This window comes from Macrosteles quadrilineatus, unplaced genomic scaffold, assembly GCF_028750875.1.
Source record: "Macrosteles quadrilineatus isolate MER2022 unplaced genomic scaffold, UCM_ALF_1.0 Scaffold_8__2_contigs__length_117827958, whole genome shotgun sequence".
In the NCBI taxonomy this organism is placed as follows: domain Eukaryota; kingdom Metazoa; phylum Arthropoda; class Insecta; order Hemiptera; family Cicadellidae; genus Macrosteles; species Macrosteles quadrilineatus.
The window spans coordinates 14,512,573-14,533,884 of NW_026542601.1; the positions used below are offsets into that span (position 1 = coordinate 14,512,573).

Genomic DNA, 21,312 nt, shown 5'->3' on the forward strand with positions numbered 1-21,312 from the left:
AAGTGGTGGAAATAGCGATTCGCAGTCACGTAGTTCAAATGGAATTGAGCACTGGTCTCGCGCTGCAGTTGGGGTTCGATCCTGTCGAGACGGACATGAAGACCAACAAGAAAGCCAAACTGCCGGCCAACATACAAGCCGGACTGCCGGGCGACATGTATGTGTATTGTGATTTGGTGGAGCCTCAGTTGGTGGGTGACACGGTGGCACCGTTATTAAAGATCGTCAACATCGATACGACAAACTACATGTACGGCGCGCACAAGACCGTGCATTTCACCGATCCGCATTACGTGCCCGTCATCAAGAGCACATTCGAGAACGTGGAAATTGACTTAAGGGGCAGCACAGGCGATCATCTGCCATTCCACTTTGGGACTACGTGCATGAAACTACACCTGCGCAGATCGCTCACGCTGGCATAAATATACGAGCAGCAGCAGCAGCAACGTAAACGGCGTCGACAGCGAAAACGACGACGACAGCGAGAACGACGACGACGGCGAATACGAAAGCGAAAACGACGGCGAATACGACGGCGATTACGACGGCGATTACGACGGAGAATACGACGGCGAATACGACGGCGAATACGACGGCGACAACATCAACGAAGACGACAGCAACAGCATAAACATCAGTGGTAGCAACAGTAGTAGCAACAGCAGCAGCAGCAGCAACAACCACGATGAATACGAACGATCCGTATTTGGCATACTATCGGCGACAGTTACAACAGTCGGGTAACGGTGTATCGTCCGTGTACAGAGGTGCACCGTACCAGCGCGGTCATGGCATCGGCAGTTTCCTCAGTGGACTCATGCGGTCTGTAGTGCCGTTACTAAAGTCTGGTGCAACCGCCATGGGCAAAGAGGCTTTGCGTTCAGGTGTTGGTTTCCTCGGCGACATAGTGTCCGCTGGTGGTACACAACATCCTAGGTACGCGGCCGCCGCACGCCTCAAAGAATTCACCGGCTCGTTAAAACGCAGAGCCGATGACAAATTGGAACGCGTATTGAGTGGAGGTGGTCGTGCCGTCACATATAAGAAAAGACGTGTCCATCGCGTCACACCGCAGTCGTTAGCGACACTTCTCAGAGTAAGGACGTCCACCGCTGCCACAACAAAACAGAGAAGGAGGAGGAGGAAGAGTATGAAAAGACCTGTTATCAATAAGGGACAGAAAAAGCGTAAAACTACAACAAAAAGACTACCTCGACGTTCCGGCGCCAGCAGCAGCAAAGTTAAAAGCGTCAATAAGAAGAGTAGAAACAGGAGGAATAGATCTACTAAAAGAAGAGTAGCAAGAGGAATACCGTCGATAGACGATATATTCAATTAGACTATATTTTCCTACAACAAGAAGAAGAAAAGAAAAGAAAATGTCATTCATTCATCAGAAATCGTGTGAATGCGTTAAAACCGAATTGGATTTATTCTCTTTACCACCTACTCAGACTAGTATAGAGAACGGCAAATGGATTCAGTACAAGCCGATCTCGTCTTTGACAGACGATTCGCCGATAGAGTTTGTCATACCGGCTAACGGAGAAGAATACACGGACTTGACGCAATCTCTGTTGCACATCGAAGCGACAATAGTGAAAGATGACGGCACAAAAGTGGAAGAGGCGTTAGTCGAAGAGATGGGTCCTGTTAACAATTGGCTCCATTCGCTGTTCAGTCAAGTGGATCTGTACATCAATCACAAACTGGTGTCACCACAAAACAACACTTACGCTTATCGCGCCTATTTGGAAAATCTACTGAACTATGGCGGTAGCGCAAAAAAGTCACATCTCACCAGCACAATGTTCTACGAAGACATAGCCGACAAAATGGACGATTGCGAGGCAAACAACGCAGGACTAGTGAAACGACGCGACTTCGTGAAGAAGAGCACGTACATCGATATGGTGGGAAATTTACATCTAGATTTGTGCAATCAAGCCAAGTTTATGTTGAATGGTGTGGAAATGCGATTGCGTCTCGTCAGATCGAGAAACTCATTTGCCATAATGTCGAAAACAGCAACGAACTACAAGGTGCACATTCGAGAGGCCAATCTGTTTGTGCGTCGTTGTAAGATCAATCCCGGCGTGTTGGTGGCGCACAGCAAGACGCTGGAAAGTGGTACGGCCAAGTATCCAATCACACGTGTGGACGTGAAATCCATCACGCTACCGAGTGGTATTCTGGGCAAGACATTGGACAGTGTGTTTCTCGGTCAGTTGCCGAAACGCATAATCGTGGGACTGGTGGATAATGTGGCGTTCAACGGTGATTTCAAGAAAAACCCGTTTAATTTTCAACACTTCAATTTGAACTATTTCGCTCTGTACATCGACGGTGAACAAGTGCCATTCAAGGCGTTGACACCGGCCTTCACGGGAGACTCGAAACTCTACGCACTCGCCTATCACACGCTGTTCACCGGCACCGGTATACAGTTCACCGACAAGGGCAACGAGATCGGCAGATCGGCTTATCCGAACGGCTACTGTCTGATGGCGTTCGACCTGACGCCGGACATGTCGGCCGGCGAATCGAGTCACTGGAATCTGGTACGAAACGGCAATTTGCGCATCGAACTGCAATTCAAAGAAGCGTTGGCCTCGTCCATCAACTGTATAGTGTACGCCGAAATGGACAATGTAATCGAAGTGGACCGACATCGCAACGTGTCCGTGGATTTCAGCGGCTAAATACAAGAACCAACCCCCACCGCATAGCTCAGTATCGCACTGACCTTTGATCGTGATGGATCGTTGTTACCTTCAAGCTCCGTCGCACCGACAGAAACAGCAGCAGCAGCAGCAATGTAGGCACAGTGATTGCACAGCTGTGGTTTTGGACCTACAGTGTTTCAAGGACAACAACAACGATTTCATAGTGAAAGAAGCCAGTGTAGTTGACGTGTCGACTGGCACATTGTTATTACATCACATCGCACGTGCGCCGTTCGATCGTGACGCGTTGACTGCGGATAAACTCAGAGAGTCCTATTGGTTGACCAAACATTGTCACGGACTCGACTGGAATCGCGGTGACGTGTCATACTCCGTGTTGATCGATAAATTGCGCACTTGCCTCTCGCGTCGCAGCATCGTATATGTTAAGGGAGTGGAAAAGAAAGAATACATTATCAAGAATCTAATCACAGACGTGAACAACAAGTACAATAGATGGAGTGACAATATTACAACTGTGGTGGATTTGTGCGATATTGGCTGTGGTTCACTTGCTTCGATTGGCAATCTACTGTCCGCCAACGTGTTGCGATGTGGTCGACACAAAACCGTACAACACCGTTGCTCGCTCTCAAACTGTACTCTGTTACGTGGCTGGCTACTACTCACCGCCGAAGAGGCGAAAACGACACACTGCTGCCCATTGTACGATGATATATCGTCAACGACAGGAGGGCCGTCACCGTCACCATCACCACCACTGTCACTTATAACACAAGCATCGATGACAGTGACGACTACATCGATCAGTAGCAACGCCAGTCTCAATACTATTCCCGAAGAAGACGAAGAAGAAGAAGAAGACGTGACACAATGAACAGTACTGACATCAAAAGATATTTGTACCAATTACCAAGAGACAGAATCACGCACATCGGAGTGTACGCATCAGACCGTCTACCGACACGTATCGAGCCTTCGACGGCCATAGTGGTGAACACCATGCCACACACGGAGAGTGGTGAACATTGGGTAACCTTCTACATGGACAGTGACGCTACGCATATAGAATATTTCGACAGTTTCGGCCGTCAACCGTATCTGGCTGAATACCAACAGTTTTTAAGACGCAATTCACGTCGTTACATATCCAATAAATACCAACTCCAACGCTACGACACTTCCGTGTGCGGTCACTACTGTCTGACTTACCTGTACTGTCGCATAATGTACGACATGACGATGAATGATTTCATACAGCTGTTTGACGGTGATGCCACTTCCTTCGTCACACCCAGCAACGCTGTTAACAACGATGTTCTGGTTCGAAGACTCTTCGACATGTTTTACCACTGATTTTACTTACCTGTCTTTTATTTCTATTTGGATTGTATAAAAAGCTAATTTAAATTTGAATAAAAATAATAATATAGTTATCTAATGTACATTAGAATAAGTAAAGATTGGGAAAAAATAAAAACACAAGTGTATTTTGAAAACAATGTTGGTCTTTTTATTTTCCATCATGACTCTATATAAATCAAAACAAGAACAACTGAGTGAATATATTTTCAAAATAGTTTCTGTACAATTCACAATTATGACCATAATATAAATAAGTATATATTGATTAATTTGTTTTTTTTTCAGTTTTACAATTACAGTAATGTTACAGTTGAAATAATTTGATTCTAAATTAAATATCACAGTTTAAAAAAGTTATCAAATATCACAGTTGAAAAAAATTGACTTATTAAAAATTTGATTCCCTAAATAAATTACTATTTATTATTAATAAATATTTGGTATTTTGTTATACATTTTACTAGTATTTGTCCGTCAATTGTCTTTGCCATCACCACCACGACGACGATCCGAGGCTTATGCACCGCAAACACGCGCACTATGTTGATGTTATTGTTGAACTGCTTCAATCTACTTCTTCGATGTCAACGTCGTTATCGCCCGCATCCATTGTCGCTGACGGTGACGATACAATGTTGCGCCGACGGTGGCATCTACTGGCGTTCCCGTTGCAGTCTTCTGGAGCCGATAGCATTGCCCGGTGCGCTGGAATTCTATAGTGGCCCCACGGTAACGTATTGACGCCGTCCTCTTCGATATAACGTTTGTCATCGTACGGCGCCATCGATCGTTTTGACACCACAACGGAGTATATTATGTGGTGCCGTGTCTGAAATCGATCGTTATCCGTGTATAAGACCCGCTGTTCTTGTAGACATCGTCTGTAATCGTCTACAGTCAGGCCTTTGGCCACTACGGCGCGATTCACCCCCTTGGCTCGTTTCACAGGTGGTGTATCGTCGCCGACACCGTCTTCGCTGCTACCGGTCCGCAGGAACATGAAGCAGTACAGTTTCGCCATCAGGCCGATGAATTCACTAATGATCACCCCGTTGGCTTCGTCCTTGAATTTCCCCAGGACCCGGGCGTTGGTCGGATCGTAGCAGATATGGTCCCGGGGATAGTTGCTGGTGTCGAAGTCGTCCAGGTGATTCACCATGTCCTCGTACACGTCTACGGTACGGATTAAATAGATCAGCCCGTCAGTGTCAATGTAGAGAAGTCTGAGCCGATCTATTCCATACCGCTCTTGCAGACGGTAGTGGAATCCGTACATCCACGTCTTACTGTGGTCCAGAATGCACATACCCGCGTACACCGGCTTGTCCAAGATGACGCGGACTTTATTCATGTGTAGTAGGGCCAAGTCTTTGTTGTACCACGTCCGGTCACTGAAATTAGACTTGGCCACGTACTTGGTGTACGTCTTCGGGTTTGTAGCCAATTTGATGTTGATATGTTTTCTTACATTCTGGAGGCTCATACCATAGACAGCGTTGACCATAAGCTTAAATAATTCTACCTCAAACTTGTTCTTGGCCTGCTGCCTTAGACTGGTATTCATCGCCACGTACGGTTGTAGCCACTTTCGCTGCTTGAAGCGCAGAACACGATGTATCCGACGCACACGCAATCCGTTGTCCATCGCTTGCTGAAGTGCTCGATAATGGATTACGTATGCGTCTTTATCAAACAGGGTGACCATTAGTTTTGCAGATTTGCCTACGCTGTATGTTCGGAGGACGTCATCCGTATATGGCAATTGGTCTCGAGGTGCTTTACGCAGTTCCGGACAGAACGGTAGGTCTCGGTGTTTGTCATGGAGTCGAGGGTCTCGTGGATACTCCAAATCCACCTCCAAGACGTAGCCTACATCTCCGTCTGTCGGTATGTCCTCGATGACCAAATCGTCTATTTCCTGACGCGACAGCCACTCGAAATCTTTGTACGGGAGCGACTGGGACATGGCCCATCCGTATAGGTTGTTAGCGTCGTAGTACATAATATAATCTCCATATTCGCTGTTATTACTATTGTTGTTGTTGATGTTATCTACGGCACTAACACTAGTCGCAGGTGCGAACCGACCGTCTCGGCTGACGCCATCTTCCAATCGCCTCTTGTTGTTGCTGCTCCTGCTACCACCTGCTGATGTTGAAGGATTGTTGACGGTGGTAGCTTTGGTATATTTATTATTGGCGACAGCGTGTCGGGTTGCGCACTGGGTCAAGCCGCCCCGGATCCCTTTCTCGAAGAACAGGTACATATCTACGTCCTGTAGGGTATCCAGGGTCACGTCAGTTTTAAAGAGCATCACGTCCCAAGCGTACGACGGTAAGGTCAACCAGTGGGCTGGATCGAGGTCGTAGTGTTCCAGACACTGGTCCCGAAAACCCTCGAAGACGTCCGCCAACAGCAACACGTCTGTTTTCAAATACAAGTCGGCGTAGTCTCCGAGGGTGTTGCAATTAAAATGTGACCATACGCGTCGGGCGTGAGCGTAATCCTCTTCTTTTACGTCCTCCTTGCGTAGGCTGTCTCTGAAGGATTCCGGTGGAGGTAACACGTTTTCGTCCAATACCGAGAGTGACGTTACGTACTCGTATGGGAAAACTCCTTTGCGATGTACAAGTGCAAAGTCAGCATCGTTAGGGAAAAATGATTTGGTGATTCGAAGATTTTCTATTGGCATTAGGGAAACTAAATTTGACAAGGCTCGGGACAAAAATCTATAAGAGTCTACAAATCGGAGTGTGAGTCGGTTGTGACGATTCGCACCGTCATGTACGAATCGTTTGCTAAAAGATATGTATTTTTCTTCTGTATTGGCGAGTACGTTTACGTCACCTCCGTCTATGGCCAGCTCCCTTACCACAAAATGAGCGTCGTAGTTACTCAAATTGTGGAAGTAGCAATGTATCGTGTCTTGCTCCTTGAATTTTAAATTGCAAGACCGATGAGCTGCACCTCGAAACGTGTAGGGGGGTGAGTGTTGGTGATCACGAACTTTCGGATCGTTTCGGCCGTCACCGTCATCGACGAATGGTTTCTTACAGATGTGACATCTGGTGGCGGCACGAAACTCCGCTTCTTGCTGCGCATCTAATCGTGGTTCGGTCCGGCGTGTTTTGTACAAAACATCTCCTATACGCCGGACGTCTTTCTTGATGGATTGCATGAAATGATGCGCAGCATTCTCACCCCTATACAGACGAAGTTCCGAAAACGTGTTACCGTGGTCCTCTTGATCGGCTCCTAACCTGTGGCTATCACGAACGTAGTAAGCGTACGCGTACGGTCTGTGAACCTTCCTTGTCCTGACATGTTCAGAATCCGGTCTATTGTTCTTGTGATGATGGTGATGTGGCTTTCCCCCTCGCTGTGTTGCTGGATCTTCATCCGGAGGGGGAACGGTTGGTGGATCTGTGAGAGGTCGGTTGTCTTCTCGATCGTATGGTACGAGCGCACACTCGAAGTCAGCATAGATAGTGAATCTTTGTCGCTGTGTACGCTCGTACCTATCAAATTTGATATGTTTCTTCGGAGCCAGATCGGTGCGCAATGGCGCGTGGTCTAAACAATACTTCTTGTGTTCTGCAAGTCGCTGCTCACCCCGTTTACCGTCGACTGTCGGTCTGTTGTCAAAATGAGCGAAACAGCGCTTGCAGACAAAGAGTCGTTCACGATGTCTGGTAATCTGACTCCGGACCAACCTCTCGAAGTCAGCAATGAATGCGTAATGAGTAGAATTGTCATCTGTCAGGTACAAGAGGTCGAAATGGTTATCGAGTTCTCGGTCTACTACACGGAGTGGATATACGATGTATTCATACTTTGTTGTAAATTGACCATCTCTCCGTGTAGTCCGGACCCGATCCAATCCGTACACGTTCACGCTTACACCAGCATTCCTCTTCTCGAATGTCGGGATCTGTTCAAGTTGTACAGGGAAAGTGATTTTTGTGAAATCTAAATTTATTCGCGCACGGAACTCAGGTGGAAAGTCCGTGGCGTCTAACTGACGATTAAACGAATTTTGAATGAATTTAGATAGAATAGCGTACATAAAACATTTTTGATCCCGATCATTCCGGACGTTGATCACGGCTCTTTTCGCGGCGACGCACTGGGGCAATGGAACGTATGAACTGCCTCCGAGAGGACGATAAACATTTATTCGGATTTCCATATCGATTATCCTCCCGAAGGTCCAGCCCGAGCCCTTCATTTCACACGTCTCCTTTTCATCCACTAACTTCTGAAACAACTGACCGCACAGGTCTTCAATGTCAGTGGACCGGAAGACGGTGACGTTCTTGGTTTTGAAAGCGCGTCGACACGTTTGGTCGTGAACGTTGGTAAATTCACAGTCCAGCCACAGGTTAGTCTTGATGGCAGTCACGTGTTCTAATATGCGGTGCATAAGCGTAACTACCTGATCAAACAAAGTCGTCAGAAATTCCGGGATAGTAAGCCAAGAGGGCGCTTCGTTACGTAGGCGATACGTCTTCAGACGCCCAAGAAACGCCGTCTCGACTTCCTCAAAGTCATCTGGTGAAATGTTTGTCGGAATTTCTGACGGTTCATCATCATCATCATTGTCCCTAATACTACTACTACTACTACTAGTGTTTAAGTTGTTACCATCACCACCTCCATATTGAATACTATTATCGTTTGAGTTATTGTTGCTGACCGAAGGACCAGCAGATGGAGGTGGTGATGGTGGAGAATCCACAGTGCCCCATATCCGCACTTTCTCAGCAACGCAGTGGAAGCGGGAATGTCTGTTCAAATGGTAATGCGTTTTGAATACTCTATCACACTTAGGACACTGGAATCTCCGTAGTGGTGATAATAATGATGATGATGATGTGGTCGCAATCACTACCGGACAATTGGTCTCCCTATGTCGATTCAGGTTAAATCTTCTTGTGAAGGAAAGACCACAGTCCGTACAATTGAAACTCACTGTTGGGTTACGTGGTGATGGCTGTGGGGGTGGGGATGTTGGCTGACGATGTTGATCCAAATGCTGCTGCTGCTGCTGCTGTTGCCACGGACGCCAGAGATGCTGCTGCTGCTGCTGTGGTGGCTGCTCCTGCTGCTGCGGTGGCTGCTCCTGCTGCTGCGGTGGCTGCTCCTGCTGCTGCGGTGGCTGCTGCTGCTGCTGCGGCTGCTGTTGCTCTGCTGGTTCTGGCTGCGGCAATGTCGAAGCCGAAGTTGTCAGATCTATGATAAACAAATAAAAGAAAACAATTTGATTAGAATAAAATAAAAAGTTATACTTCTTGTAATTGATAATAAAAAAATATGACTTTAAAATTGTCATAATATTGAAATCTGACTTAAAAATTGTCTTAATATTGGAATATGTTTGATAAGTGAATGTAATAATTATTTATATTTATTTCCATTTGGTTCCATATTGATCTGGTCTCATCTTAATATGATGGTTCTGTCTTATATATTTTTTTTTATTCACAATAATAAAAATTGCATTAAATTCGAACTTCTTTATTCTCCAATCAAGTTTTAATCTTGACGTATAAATTGTAAAAATAATATTTATATTACATACCAATATTATCCGGAATGGGTGGCGAGTTGTGGCCAACATCATCACCGTCGAAATTGACAAGCAACTCGTAGTCAAAATCCAATGATGGGCCAGCCGTCACGTTCTGCTCATGCATGGTAATGGTATCAGACCATCTCTCTGCAAGCAAATGATAACTTTTGTCAAGGTGTCATAATTTATAAAATTTAATAAAATTGAATATGGATAGTAGCAATCTCTGAAAAAAAATGTACAATCTGTTTTTCTTCTTCTTTTTCTTCAATGTGATCCGTTGTCAATTTTTACATTATTATTTATTCTCAACAAGTGATCTCTATTCCATTAAATTAAATTCCATTTAAATAAAAATGTTCTACTTCTTCATTATAATATAAGTATTTAAATTTTATTTTATACAGTAAATCAATTTTTTTCCATCTACCTTGACTTGGAAATAACAAATAGTAAAGATTTTTTTTTATTCAATTTATAATTGTATAATAAACAAACCTTCCGCTAATTCAACGATTGGTTCCGTCGTCAAGCAATTATCATCGTTGTCATTGACGTCGAAGACCTCTTCGATCCTCAAGACGTCGTTGACTTTGTCGTTGTCATTGTCGTCATCGTCGTTGCTGATATTCTCCGGCGTCTCAAACCGTCGAGAGTGAGTCTGCGGCGGAGAATGTGGCTGCGGCGACGACTGTGGTGGTGGCGGATGTGGAGCTCGGCCAGATCCGTGTATCACCGCATAGTGTCGTTGGAGATTGCTCCGACAGGAAAACGAAACGCCGCACCAGTCGCAAGCGTATCTCACCATTCGCAGGTGGACCGTGCGCAAGTGGCGCGTGACGCTATCCCGCCGTGAGAAATCCCGATGACACACGGGACACACGGTCGGACCCAGTTCCGCCGCCGCTGGTGGTGAACCTCCAAAGAAATACCCATCCATCTGCGACAATATCATGCTTACGTTAACCGATTGAATAAATTAAATAATCAGTTGGTTAACCGTAAAAGCTGAACTAAAATCACCACGCGTGTGTAGTATGAAATATGACCTGAGATTATCCTGATCTGTCATCACATATTTAAATAAAAAATTCCAATTAAAAAAAACAATTAAAATAAAGTAAATACTTATCAATTAAAACTTTGAATAAGGCGAATAATTTTTTTTTTTTATTTGTTCAATGTAGTGTACAGTTGAACTAAATTTTACTATTGTGCCAGATAGACTACACTAACGTTACACACACTATGCTAATCTCACTCACATATAGGCTAGTATTTAATTAATCATAAAAAGAAACTCTCTATCTATACTAACATTGGCTACAACTCTTCGTTTGAACGATATATGTTAGAGACTCCTAAATGTAAAAGAATGATAAAAAATTAATTCATATATTTATGGTAAAATTTGAAAAACATTATTAGAAGAAACGTTTAAAAAATAAATATATATATATATATATATGAAACTAATATGTTTAACTTAAAAATATTAAAAGTGTTGTACTCAATGTTTAAGTAGATATGTTAAAGACTCGTAAGAATAGTAAAAAAAATCTTTAAACGAAATAAATATAGATTTAAGGTTAAATGGATTAATAATGTTACATAATATATATAATCTCTGTAAACCTCGTATATTACATCTGTTAAAAGTTCAAAAAAATTATAATAATACTATCACACACTTACTATATAAATATTATTTCGAGTACTTACGGCTTTTAATCACAATAATCCAATGTGCACAAACAGTGATGCAATAGTTGTAGCTGCTGCTCGAACACACAACCTATCACACTGAACACCAAACCATAACTGAGGGTCTGCTGTAGGGACGTGACGCACAAAGACGAATCTTCTACGTCGCAGTGTCAGGCACTGGCAGGTACGGTGTATTGGAATGGAAACTTCCAGGAATTTTAAACTAACAATAGAGAAATATCCAGTGGTAAACAACACGTGTTCCTTTGTAGGCATCTATCGACGGAACGTTCCAGGAGGTTATCCTTTGTAAGTGGACTAAACAAAGCTCTTTAGATGCTTGTCACGATTTGCTCACCTTCGTCAAATGTAATGGCCTTACTAAAAGCTTTTAGAAACTCAACTAATGGATCTGTCAATCACCCGTTAAGTGGATTTCTTTGTATCCTAGGATCAAAGGGAGCGCCGCCGTTTATTGCTTTCCATTGTATCGAAAGATCAAAGAGACTGCCGACTACACCTCTCTCCTTGGGAGGTCTAGCACATCCCAGGATGTGCCGGTGTATCGAAAGATCAAAGGGAGCGCGGCCGCCGTTAATTGTTTTCCATTGTATTGAAAGATCAAAGGGATAGCCGCCAGCACTTCGCTACGTGGGTGGTCTGGCACATCCCGGAGGTGCCGGATGGCAGGGAAGAGGAAAGGGGAGGTGCTGGATAGTGCTGGAAGGGGGGAGGATATGTGCAGGATTGAAGCAAATGAAACAACCGAATGAAAACAATCGAATGAAAACAACCGAATGAAAACAACCGAATGAAAACAACCGAATGAAAACAACCGAATGAAAACAACCGAATAAAAACAACCGAATGAAAACAATCGAATGGAAACAACCGAATGAAAACAACCGAATGAAAACAATCGAATGAAAACAATCGAATGAAAACAACCGAATGAAAACAATCGAATGAAAACAACCGAATGAAATATCGAATGAAACTATCGAATTTGTGTTGGGGGGGGAGGTGCTAGGGGGGGGGGGATGTGCAAGGGGAGGGGGATGTGCAAGGGGGGGAGGTGCAAGGGTGGGGGGGGGAGAGAGAGGTGCAAGGGGGGGGGGATGTGCAAGGGGAGGGGGATGTGCAAGGGGAGGGGGAGGTGCAAGGGGGGGAGGTGCAAGGGGAGGGGGAGGTGCAAGGGGAGGGGGATGTGCAAGGGGGGGGGGGAGGTGCAAGGGGGGGAGGTGCAAGGGGGGGGGGGGATGTGCAAGGGGGGGGGGATGTGCAAGGGGAGGGGGAGGTGCAAGGGGGGGGGAGGTGCAGGGGGGGGGGAGGTGCGGCCGCAGGAGGCGGGTGGTGGAGGTGGAGGCGGTGGTGTTGCTCCCCTTACTCCCCTCTTTAAGTCCCCCAAAGACTACTACTAGTATATTCTCAAATTACTTTTCAGAAGTATTCAAGCCCTTACTTCCCAATCCACCAAACGACGAGAGTGATATTTTTGAATATTTGGATTCACCTAATCAATTATCTTTGCCTATATCACCCTGTACACCGTCCGAAGTTCTAAAAGTAATACAAAAGGAAATAAACCCAAAGAAAAGTCCCGGATACGATTTAATCACTGGCAGAATTCTGAAAGAATTGCCACGAAAAGGAATATTATTGCTGACCTTCATATTTAACGCAATATTACGGCTAGAATATTTTCCAGTTCAATTGAAGATAGCTCAACTTGTGGTAATTCCAAAACCAGGCAAACCACCAAATGAGGTCTCGTCCTACAGACCCATAAGTTTGCTTCCTGTTGTATCCAAATTATTTGAAAAACTAATCCTAAGAAGATTGAACCCAATTATAGAAGACTTAAATTTGATTCCTGAGCATCAGTTTGGCTTCCGGAAAGGACACTCTACAGTTGAACAAACCCACAGACTAGTAGACATCATTAAAAATTCATTTGAAACAAAAAAGTACTGTTCTGCTGCATTTCTGGATGTACAACAGGCATTCGATAAAGTGTGGCACACTGGACTACTGTATAAACTTAAATCCTTGCTCCCCCATTCTTTTTACAGTTTGTTAAAATCTTACTTAAATGAACGATTCTTCCAGATTAAATTTCAAGAAATTTTAACCGACTTGAAGCCTATTCAATCTGGAGTACCCCAAGGCAGTGTTCTTGGACCTGTTTTATATCTACTATATACCTCCGACATCCCCGTGGGCCAAAATATTACGGTTGCTACGTTTGCGGATGATACTGCATTTCTCTCCATTCACGAAAATCCTCAAGATGCTTCAAATCAATTGCAAGTTACATTAAATGATTTCGAACTGTGGCTAAAAAAATGGAGAACTAAAGTTAATGAAACAAAATCTTTACATATAACATTCACGCTGAGACAAGAAAACTGCCCTCCAGTTACTTTGAACAATATAGCGTTGACAGAAGTGGACAGCGTTAAGTATTTAGGATTCCATATGGATAAACGATTAACTTGGAAAACACATATTTGGTGTAAAAGACAACAAATGGACTTGAAGGTTCGTAAACTCAACTGGCTTCTAGGCAAAAAATCTAAGCTTTCGTTGACCAATAAACTCACACTTTACAAAGTTATGATCAAACCTATTTGGACGTACGGGATACAGCTTTGGGGAACGGCAAGTAAATCCAACTTAGCAATTATTCAAAGATTTCAGTCAAAGGCGCTACGAAGAATAGTTGATGCTCCGTGGTTTGTTTCGAATCGAACAATCCATGAAGATTTCAGAATACCTACAGTAATTGAAGAAATAACAAGAATTAGCAAGAACTATCAAGAAAAACTCGAAACCCACCCGAACAATATAGCCGTTAATTTGCTGGACAATAGTGATTTTCCCAACAGACTGAAAATTGTGAAAGTTCTAGAACTCCCATACCGATTTGTATAGTTTTAGTTATGACATGACTATTTAATTTTGCAAGATCTTTCACAGGGAAGATTCTTGGTCAAGACACTTATTTATATTATCCCTTTTACTAATTGTTCAAAGTATTGAACAGATTGTAAAATAAAATTAAGTTAAAAAAAAAAAAAAAAATTTTCTCATGCTTCCATAGAGACCAATTATTAATATTTAATTTTTGACAACAGCTGGAGTTTCAAAACAATGTTTGTTAATTTCCCATGTTAATCTTATGGAAAAATACGAAACTTTAAAGGGCCCCAGGCCCTCACTCTCTAATTATTTCCCTGAAAAGAAAGTTTCCTGCACAACTTCACGTTACGCTCTTTCCAATGACACCAAAAACATGTCCATCGGTTCAGTAGTTTCGGAGGAGTAATTGTCACAAAAATCCTGCTTGCGTATTAAATAAGTATAGATATTTAATTGTACGCTAAGTATGTGTTTAAAATGGTTGTGTCTTGCTCCGATTGCAACTGCACCAACAGAGTACAGAAAGACAGTGACATTTCGTTTTACGTGTAAAGTACCAAATCTAATAGATTATAAACAAGGTGTCTGAGTAAGTTATTACTTAACTCGTTATAGCATGTTTAACTTAACTGAATTTTGTTTTTATTTTGTTGATAGGGCTAAACTAAAACTGTACTTTGTAAAACATATATAATAATAATACTATAGTATACCGTAAATTTAAAGAAGCAAATTTATAAAACTGTGTCCTCCCCCAAAACGCAGAGCACGAGTATAACTGCAATAAGCATTTTAGCCAACCCCGTATGAAGGACGGGTAGGCTACTCTGCTAGTATGTTAAATAGTTGGGATGTCTTACCTTAATGTCCAAAAGAATATTTTAAATACAAAAAAATCAATGACTAGTTAACAGTAGTCATTGTTTTAAACCAAATAACGATAATCTTACAAAAATATTGATGTTAACGCCTTACTTGAAAGAGGTGTTGGGGTCCCCGTATATCCCCGATAGTGACAGAGAACTATTTCCAATGGAGAAATTCCTCTCGTCTCGGTCAAGTCTCTGAGCGCTATCTTCTACGGACTTGAACTCATCGCTGTCTACACTCACGTTGCTGTAGTTTCCAAATGGGTTTGACTCCATGCTGGATCTTTCTGACCTAAGAACACATAATGTTCACATAACGAGTAACTCTTGTTTAAAAATACCCCTGCCGCAGCAAACCTGCCGACTAAGCGAATTTCCAGTTGTCTGAAGTGATATACTAGAGTCACTTTGCGCCCTAGTGATGAAGTATAATAATTTTAGATAATGATACCCCATCTTGACCACTTTCAATTTTATTCCAAGGTACTCGTACAGTATCCAGGGAATCGAGGTGATCAAATGAATCATGCATTTGCACAAAAGTTGAAGTTGCAACATAGTAGGCTAAGGTAAGTGGCATATAAATAATGCTTTATAAAAAACACACTTTGTCAGACTATGAAATATAGAATGTTGTGCTAATTGAACTACTGAGTGAAAATTTAAAAACGTACGTTTTCATGTCCCTGGCCTTTTACTTCGTAGATACTGGATTTGTAGTTTATTATTATGTGTTTTAATATTTTTTGGGACGGGGGCAACATGTTACACACATTTATTTGGTTTTAAATAGGTTCTAGGTATTTTTTTCGTATTTTCAAAGTCTCGAAATTCACGACCATGACGTGTCCCTAGGGTACATTTTCCAACTTTCACACTGTTTTTAGACTAATTATTCATGCCGAAATATATAAAGCCATATTTTTATGTCATCAATGGTTATTAAACTTACAAAAAAGGAGCATATTATAATTTTATTGTCATTGCAAACTGACTACCATGACAAAATAAGTCTGTCCCTCGATTTGGCGTCACGACCATTTGGGAAAAATTTTCAACTTTGGAGCACGACAGTGGCAAGCTTGGCGTCGATGGAGTCAGTTGGTTTTAGAGACTAGTTCGGGGTGTACGTCAGGATTGTAGTGCCGGTCGTTTCGAGTTGAAAGGAGGAATTACAAGGTTCATAAAGGAAAGATTGTGTTTTTTGTAATTTTGGTGTGTCCATGACCGTACGTAGTCATTCGATGAAGTAGACATGGTGTTAATTTTTGTTTATAAGATATTTCAATTGCTAGATTAACCTAGAAGTCCACTTTGTATCCTCGAACATGAGGTGCAGGGCTACCATCAGAACAGAGCCAAATAACACGAAATTTCACGACCAAAGTTTCACGACCATCGCGGTTTTTTTCACGACCAATCCAGCCTTATGGATTATAGTGTGTTTGGTCGTGACAATAACTTTAATATAATTGTAAATTGAACAGTTTAGTTCAATTGAAACACATATTTTTATTATAACTAACAGTATAATTGAAGGATTGTTTAGAAAAATTTAGATTATTTCAGAAAATTCACGACCGTACCACTTGTCCCTGACCATCACGTTTATGATTTCTATCATAAAAATTTCAAAAATTAAAATATCGTCATATTTCAATGTTTTATACACAAAAGAAGCAAACCTCTATACAAACATAACGATTTTTCGGGTCTCAGGTAAGTTTTTTCGTAGTTATACAAACTTAAAAAGATTTTATTGGCTTTTTTTCAATTTTTTGAGTTTTTTTATTTTTTTCTAGAAAGACCAAATATACCAAAAGCTCAGTGACCTTTTTATTGTATAATGGTCATAAAAGTAAATTAGTTTATGGCAAAACATAGTTATAAAAATAGTATTAACTATTTTTAATATTCATTTAAACGTCTGTTATGGTCGTGACAGGATTTTGTGTTTTTCCACTTAAAATGCTCTTTTAAAAAAAAACTACCAAAGATATTGCGTTACCATGGACATTTTATGAAACTTCAAATGTTAATGAAATTAAAAAAATAATAAGAGTTTTGAAAAAAGGGGAAAAAAATTTGCAAAGTGCTTTTCCTGAAAACGTACGTTTTTAAATTTTCACTCTACTAACCTTTATTTCCAAGGTAAATTAGTCATCCAATGCCTAGTTGGATTCCGGTTTTAATGGACGAATACTAAATAAAAAGGGTGATTGCTTATCAATTATTTTATGTCAGATCGTGTATTTGATAGAACGAGACAACCTAATAAAATTATCCTATTTTCAACATTTTACAAGCGGCAACTTTGTTGCAAGTAAAGTTTTTTATACCTTTTCCAGGATGTTGGTGTAAAAGAGCAAAGGGCTATTTAAATTCTATTTAAATCTTTCTATTTAAATAACATTAGGCTTAACGTGTACCTAGGTTTGCTGCTGCAAGGAAACTAATATAAGTGTGTTTTTTAGTAAAATAATAATAGCTTAGTATAAAATAAATAAAAATGCCAAGTTTAATCAAAATATATCCATTAACAAGCAAACTACAACATTTGACAATATTCTCCATAAGAATACTGTAACATGGGAAATTTAAATTTAGAATTTTTTGAATTTTCTCTGTTACCAATTACCGTACAAAAACACTTTGATATACTAAATTATTTTTTTTAAGCTCTTTAAAAAGGACTAGAGAGATATTGGGAAATTTTATATTTTGAAGATCAAAAATGAGAAAAACCATTAAACCAATTTTTACCCCATAAAACCCCTTGTAAAACCCCGTTCCCATGGTCCGATCATGCTTGTTCGCGAACTCATTCAAGTTTATCCCGCCTTCCTGAATAATATCAAAACTTTAAACTGAATTTCATCAAAATCGGACAAAAATCACTCTAAGTTCACGGAGACACACACACACATATATATATATATATGTATATATATATATATATATATATATATATATATTTGAACAAATGGTGTTTTTGGCCTCTGGGGACTTCAAAATGAAAAAGTAAATCGGTCCCGGGCCTAGGTCTTACCATGCCACCTACGGTAATAGCTACTTCCCTAAAGGGAAATTCACGTTTTACTTTAATTTAAGAACAGTGGAACTTAGTAATTCACACACAAAATAACCAGAAAAAATTCCATTCACCAAAAAAAGTAAATAAGTTAGTCACTCGACAACCACTCAAAACCACTAAACTCTGATCTATATTTTTTTGTATATACATTTAACAAACCTCCAGTTTGAAGTGAGCCGAGGACTTGTGCAGTCCTCTAGTGACGAAAACAAAGTGATTAGACTTTGTACATATTACACTAATGTATACATTTTTATTGAATTAAATCAACAAAATGATGATTTTTTATTGTTGTATCAGTTTGTACATGTGCCAGTAGTTGACACATGAATTTTTAGATTACAGAAACCATAACATTTAAAATTGATTAGAAAATATAAGTTCATAATCTTATTTGGGTTTGTGGTACTATTCACTGGTATTTTCCCTACTCCCACCCCCACGTCTTCAACGGCCTTCTGTAATTTTATCTCGACTATAACGGTATACTCCCCTTTGGAGGTGGCTTTATCACGTAAAATCATACAACTGTAATACAAATAATAGCCTATAAATTACAGATCCGTTGGGCTTAGTTTGGTTGTTAACTTATGTGAGTTTAAATGACAATAGACCTAGGCTAATAAATTTAGGGTAGGGTACTAAGAAAATAAGAGTTAAGGCCAATGCATTAAAAGTTGACAGGGCATATTCCAGTAGTAGACACCCTTGCCACAAACCTTTCCATACTCCGCATTGCTCGCCTTTACAACACTTACTTCACCACTTCCTACATCGTGGGCCTGTTCCTCTCCCTTGCCATTGACTAACCCTCTTGTATCGGTTGGTTGTATTCGCTCATCGAGATTGAATACCAAATACGGGCAAAACGATCCCAGCTTGGGCTGACCCCCAGGCCCACACAACCCGGACACCCCTACTCATGCGAAACAGTGTCATTCATATATGACTGACATGAAATTTCCTAGTGTAGAACATTTAAATGAACGACTGTTGTGGGTTTGGTGCCGTTATTACTTAGCAAATTTCGCGTGTTGAGGTGTCTTTGGTAGATCTAGAGCATAACCCCGTTAAAAATAGACAATCCCTCGTGTATCGGTTGGTTGTGGTTGTAACTTCGCTCACGGCGGGTATTTTACCATTAAACTAGACGTGTTATCCGTAAAGTCAGTGTTATTACTGTTGTTATAATTATTTTATATTGTTTGTGACGTACAAAATATAACTTGTTCTGGACGAGTTTAAATGATTATCCATTAAAAACTTGTTATTAACTAACTTGAGAAACCTTCGTGTAATGAACCAAGAGTTTGTATTATCTGTGAATTGAATTCATGCTAAGCCTATTGTTGCGCGTTGCGGATAGTACAAGGGATATAGCCGTTGAGATCGAATTAAATCGGAATATTTGTTCCGACCGTTGATTAAATTTTGTGAGCTCGAACGATGACGCAGAAGCAGGTATACTTTGTGAACAATAAGGCTTTTTTGTTTTAAGATTTAACTATAGATAAAACCAGATAAAACATAGTCCCTTAGTAGATTTCCCAACCTTATGGAACAGCTGAAGCCAATTTTATTGTTAGTTCTGTCCGGTTTTCTGTAGATGTCGGGTTTTGTTTACAATTTGTTTCTATTATTTTAGGGTTAGTCTTACATTATTTGTGTCTCACTGTTTGGTTATAGATAGTGGACGAGGTATTGTTTATGATTAGATAGTTTTATATGGTTCAACGAGGTTTTAAATTACTGAAATAACAAGAAACAAATTGTAAACCAAACACAACATCTACAGAAAACCGGATAGAACAATTATTGTCTTCACCTGTTCCATGAGGATGGGAAATCTACTAAGGGACTATGTTTTATCTATGATTTAACCTTAACCCCTTATATTATATACCAAAATGTTCATCTACGTGTGTGTGTAGATTTGCAAACTGATATAACATTTTTTTAAAGTCCCTTGGGCTCTGCCCCAGTGGCTTTTAAAGTTTCCATGTTGTCCTTATGGAGAACATATTTGGTTACATAATGATCAGCTGGATAATTTAATTGCTGTTAATATTTTAGTTGCTATTTAAGGAAACATGTGCTACAAACATTACTGATTGACTTGAACATTTACTGGTTGAAATGAAACATTGACTATTTGAATTTGCGTTGACGTAAATTTTACAATGGAATACCGGTACTAAAAAAACTGAATTTACACTGCAGTGTATTTACTGCATTTTTTAGCAGTCATTTAAAGAGCCGATTTGCAAACTATGGAAACATGGAAAAATCATAGAACAACACCAAGTAGAAGAAATAGAAATAATGTGGTTTTTGTTAGAATTAATCTATAGGTATAGGCCTATTAATACTGTTAATACTGTTCTATGAAATAGCGACCTTAGGTATTTTAAGCCAAGTATGAATGGAGATGAGTGGCCAGGTAAGCATGTTTCTTTAAAACCTTTTTTCTCAGCTCTTGTGCATCGCAGGAAAAATCTACACATACTGTTTGAAAGATATTTTCCAGTAGATGTGCAGAATCCATTTAAAAATTAAAATAGGCTCAAATATAAACACAAAAATGAATTTGAAATAAAAAAAATTGACATGGGCTTTATTTTAAGGCTGTGATATACAAACCTCAATTATAATATTATATCTATAATTTATTTCATATTCAATCGCATCGCATCAGCTTAGAGACGTATCACAACCAGAGAAAACATTCTCGTCTTGAACACCATAGTTGGCTTTGAATTAGAACAATAGATCTGCTCTGTCTGTAGTCAATACTATCTCAACATACTAGCATGAAGCGTAAATTGACAGGGAAACTGTAGACATCCCATGATAGTAGCTTTGTCGAGATTTAGGCTCAACAAGGAACTTGGACTGTTCCTAAACTAAGGTCACCTTCGAATTCAAACTTTGCAAAAGCGAGCTAGTTAAACCTAAGACTTATAGTGGTTTCTTTAGTTTATCCTTATCATTTAAGCCGGTTCCCACTCTTGTCATAATGGCCAAAATTATGGGAAAGAAAATTTACGCTCCCGCCAGGAATTAATCACATTCTGTGATTAGGTTTTTGGTTGG

At 40.7% G+C, this 21,312-nt stretch overlaps 1 protein-coding gene across 1 annotated transcript; it reads left to right on the forward strand.

Moving 5' to 3' along the window:
* The first annotated feature begins 1,382 nt into the window (after positions 1-1,382).
* On the forward strand, positions 1,383-2,705 carry LOC129000204 (uncharacterized protein F54H12.2-like). The gene has a single exon (XM_054427159.1). It carries the CDS (start codon positions 1,383-1,385, stop codon positions 2,703-2,705), a length of 1,323 nt encoding a protein of 440 aa, XP_054283134.1.
* Positions 2,706-21,312: the final 18,607 nt, after the last annotated feature.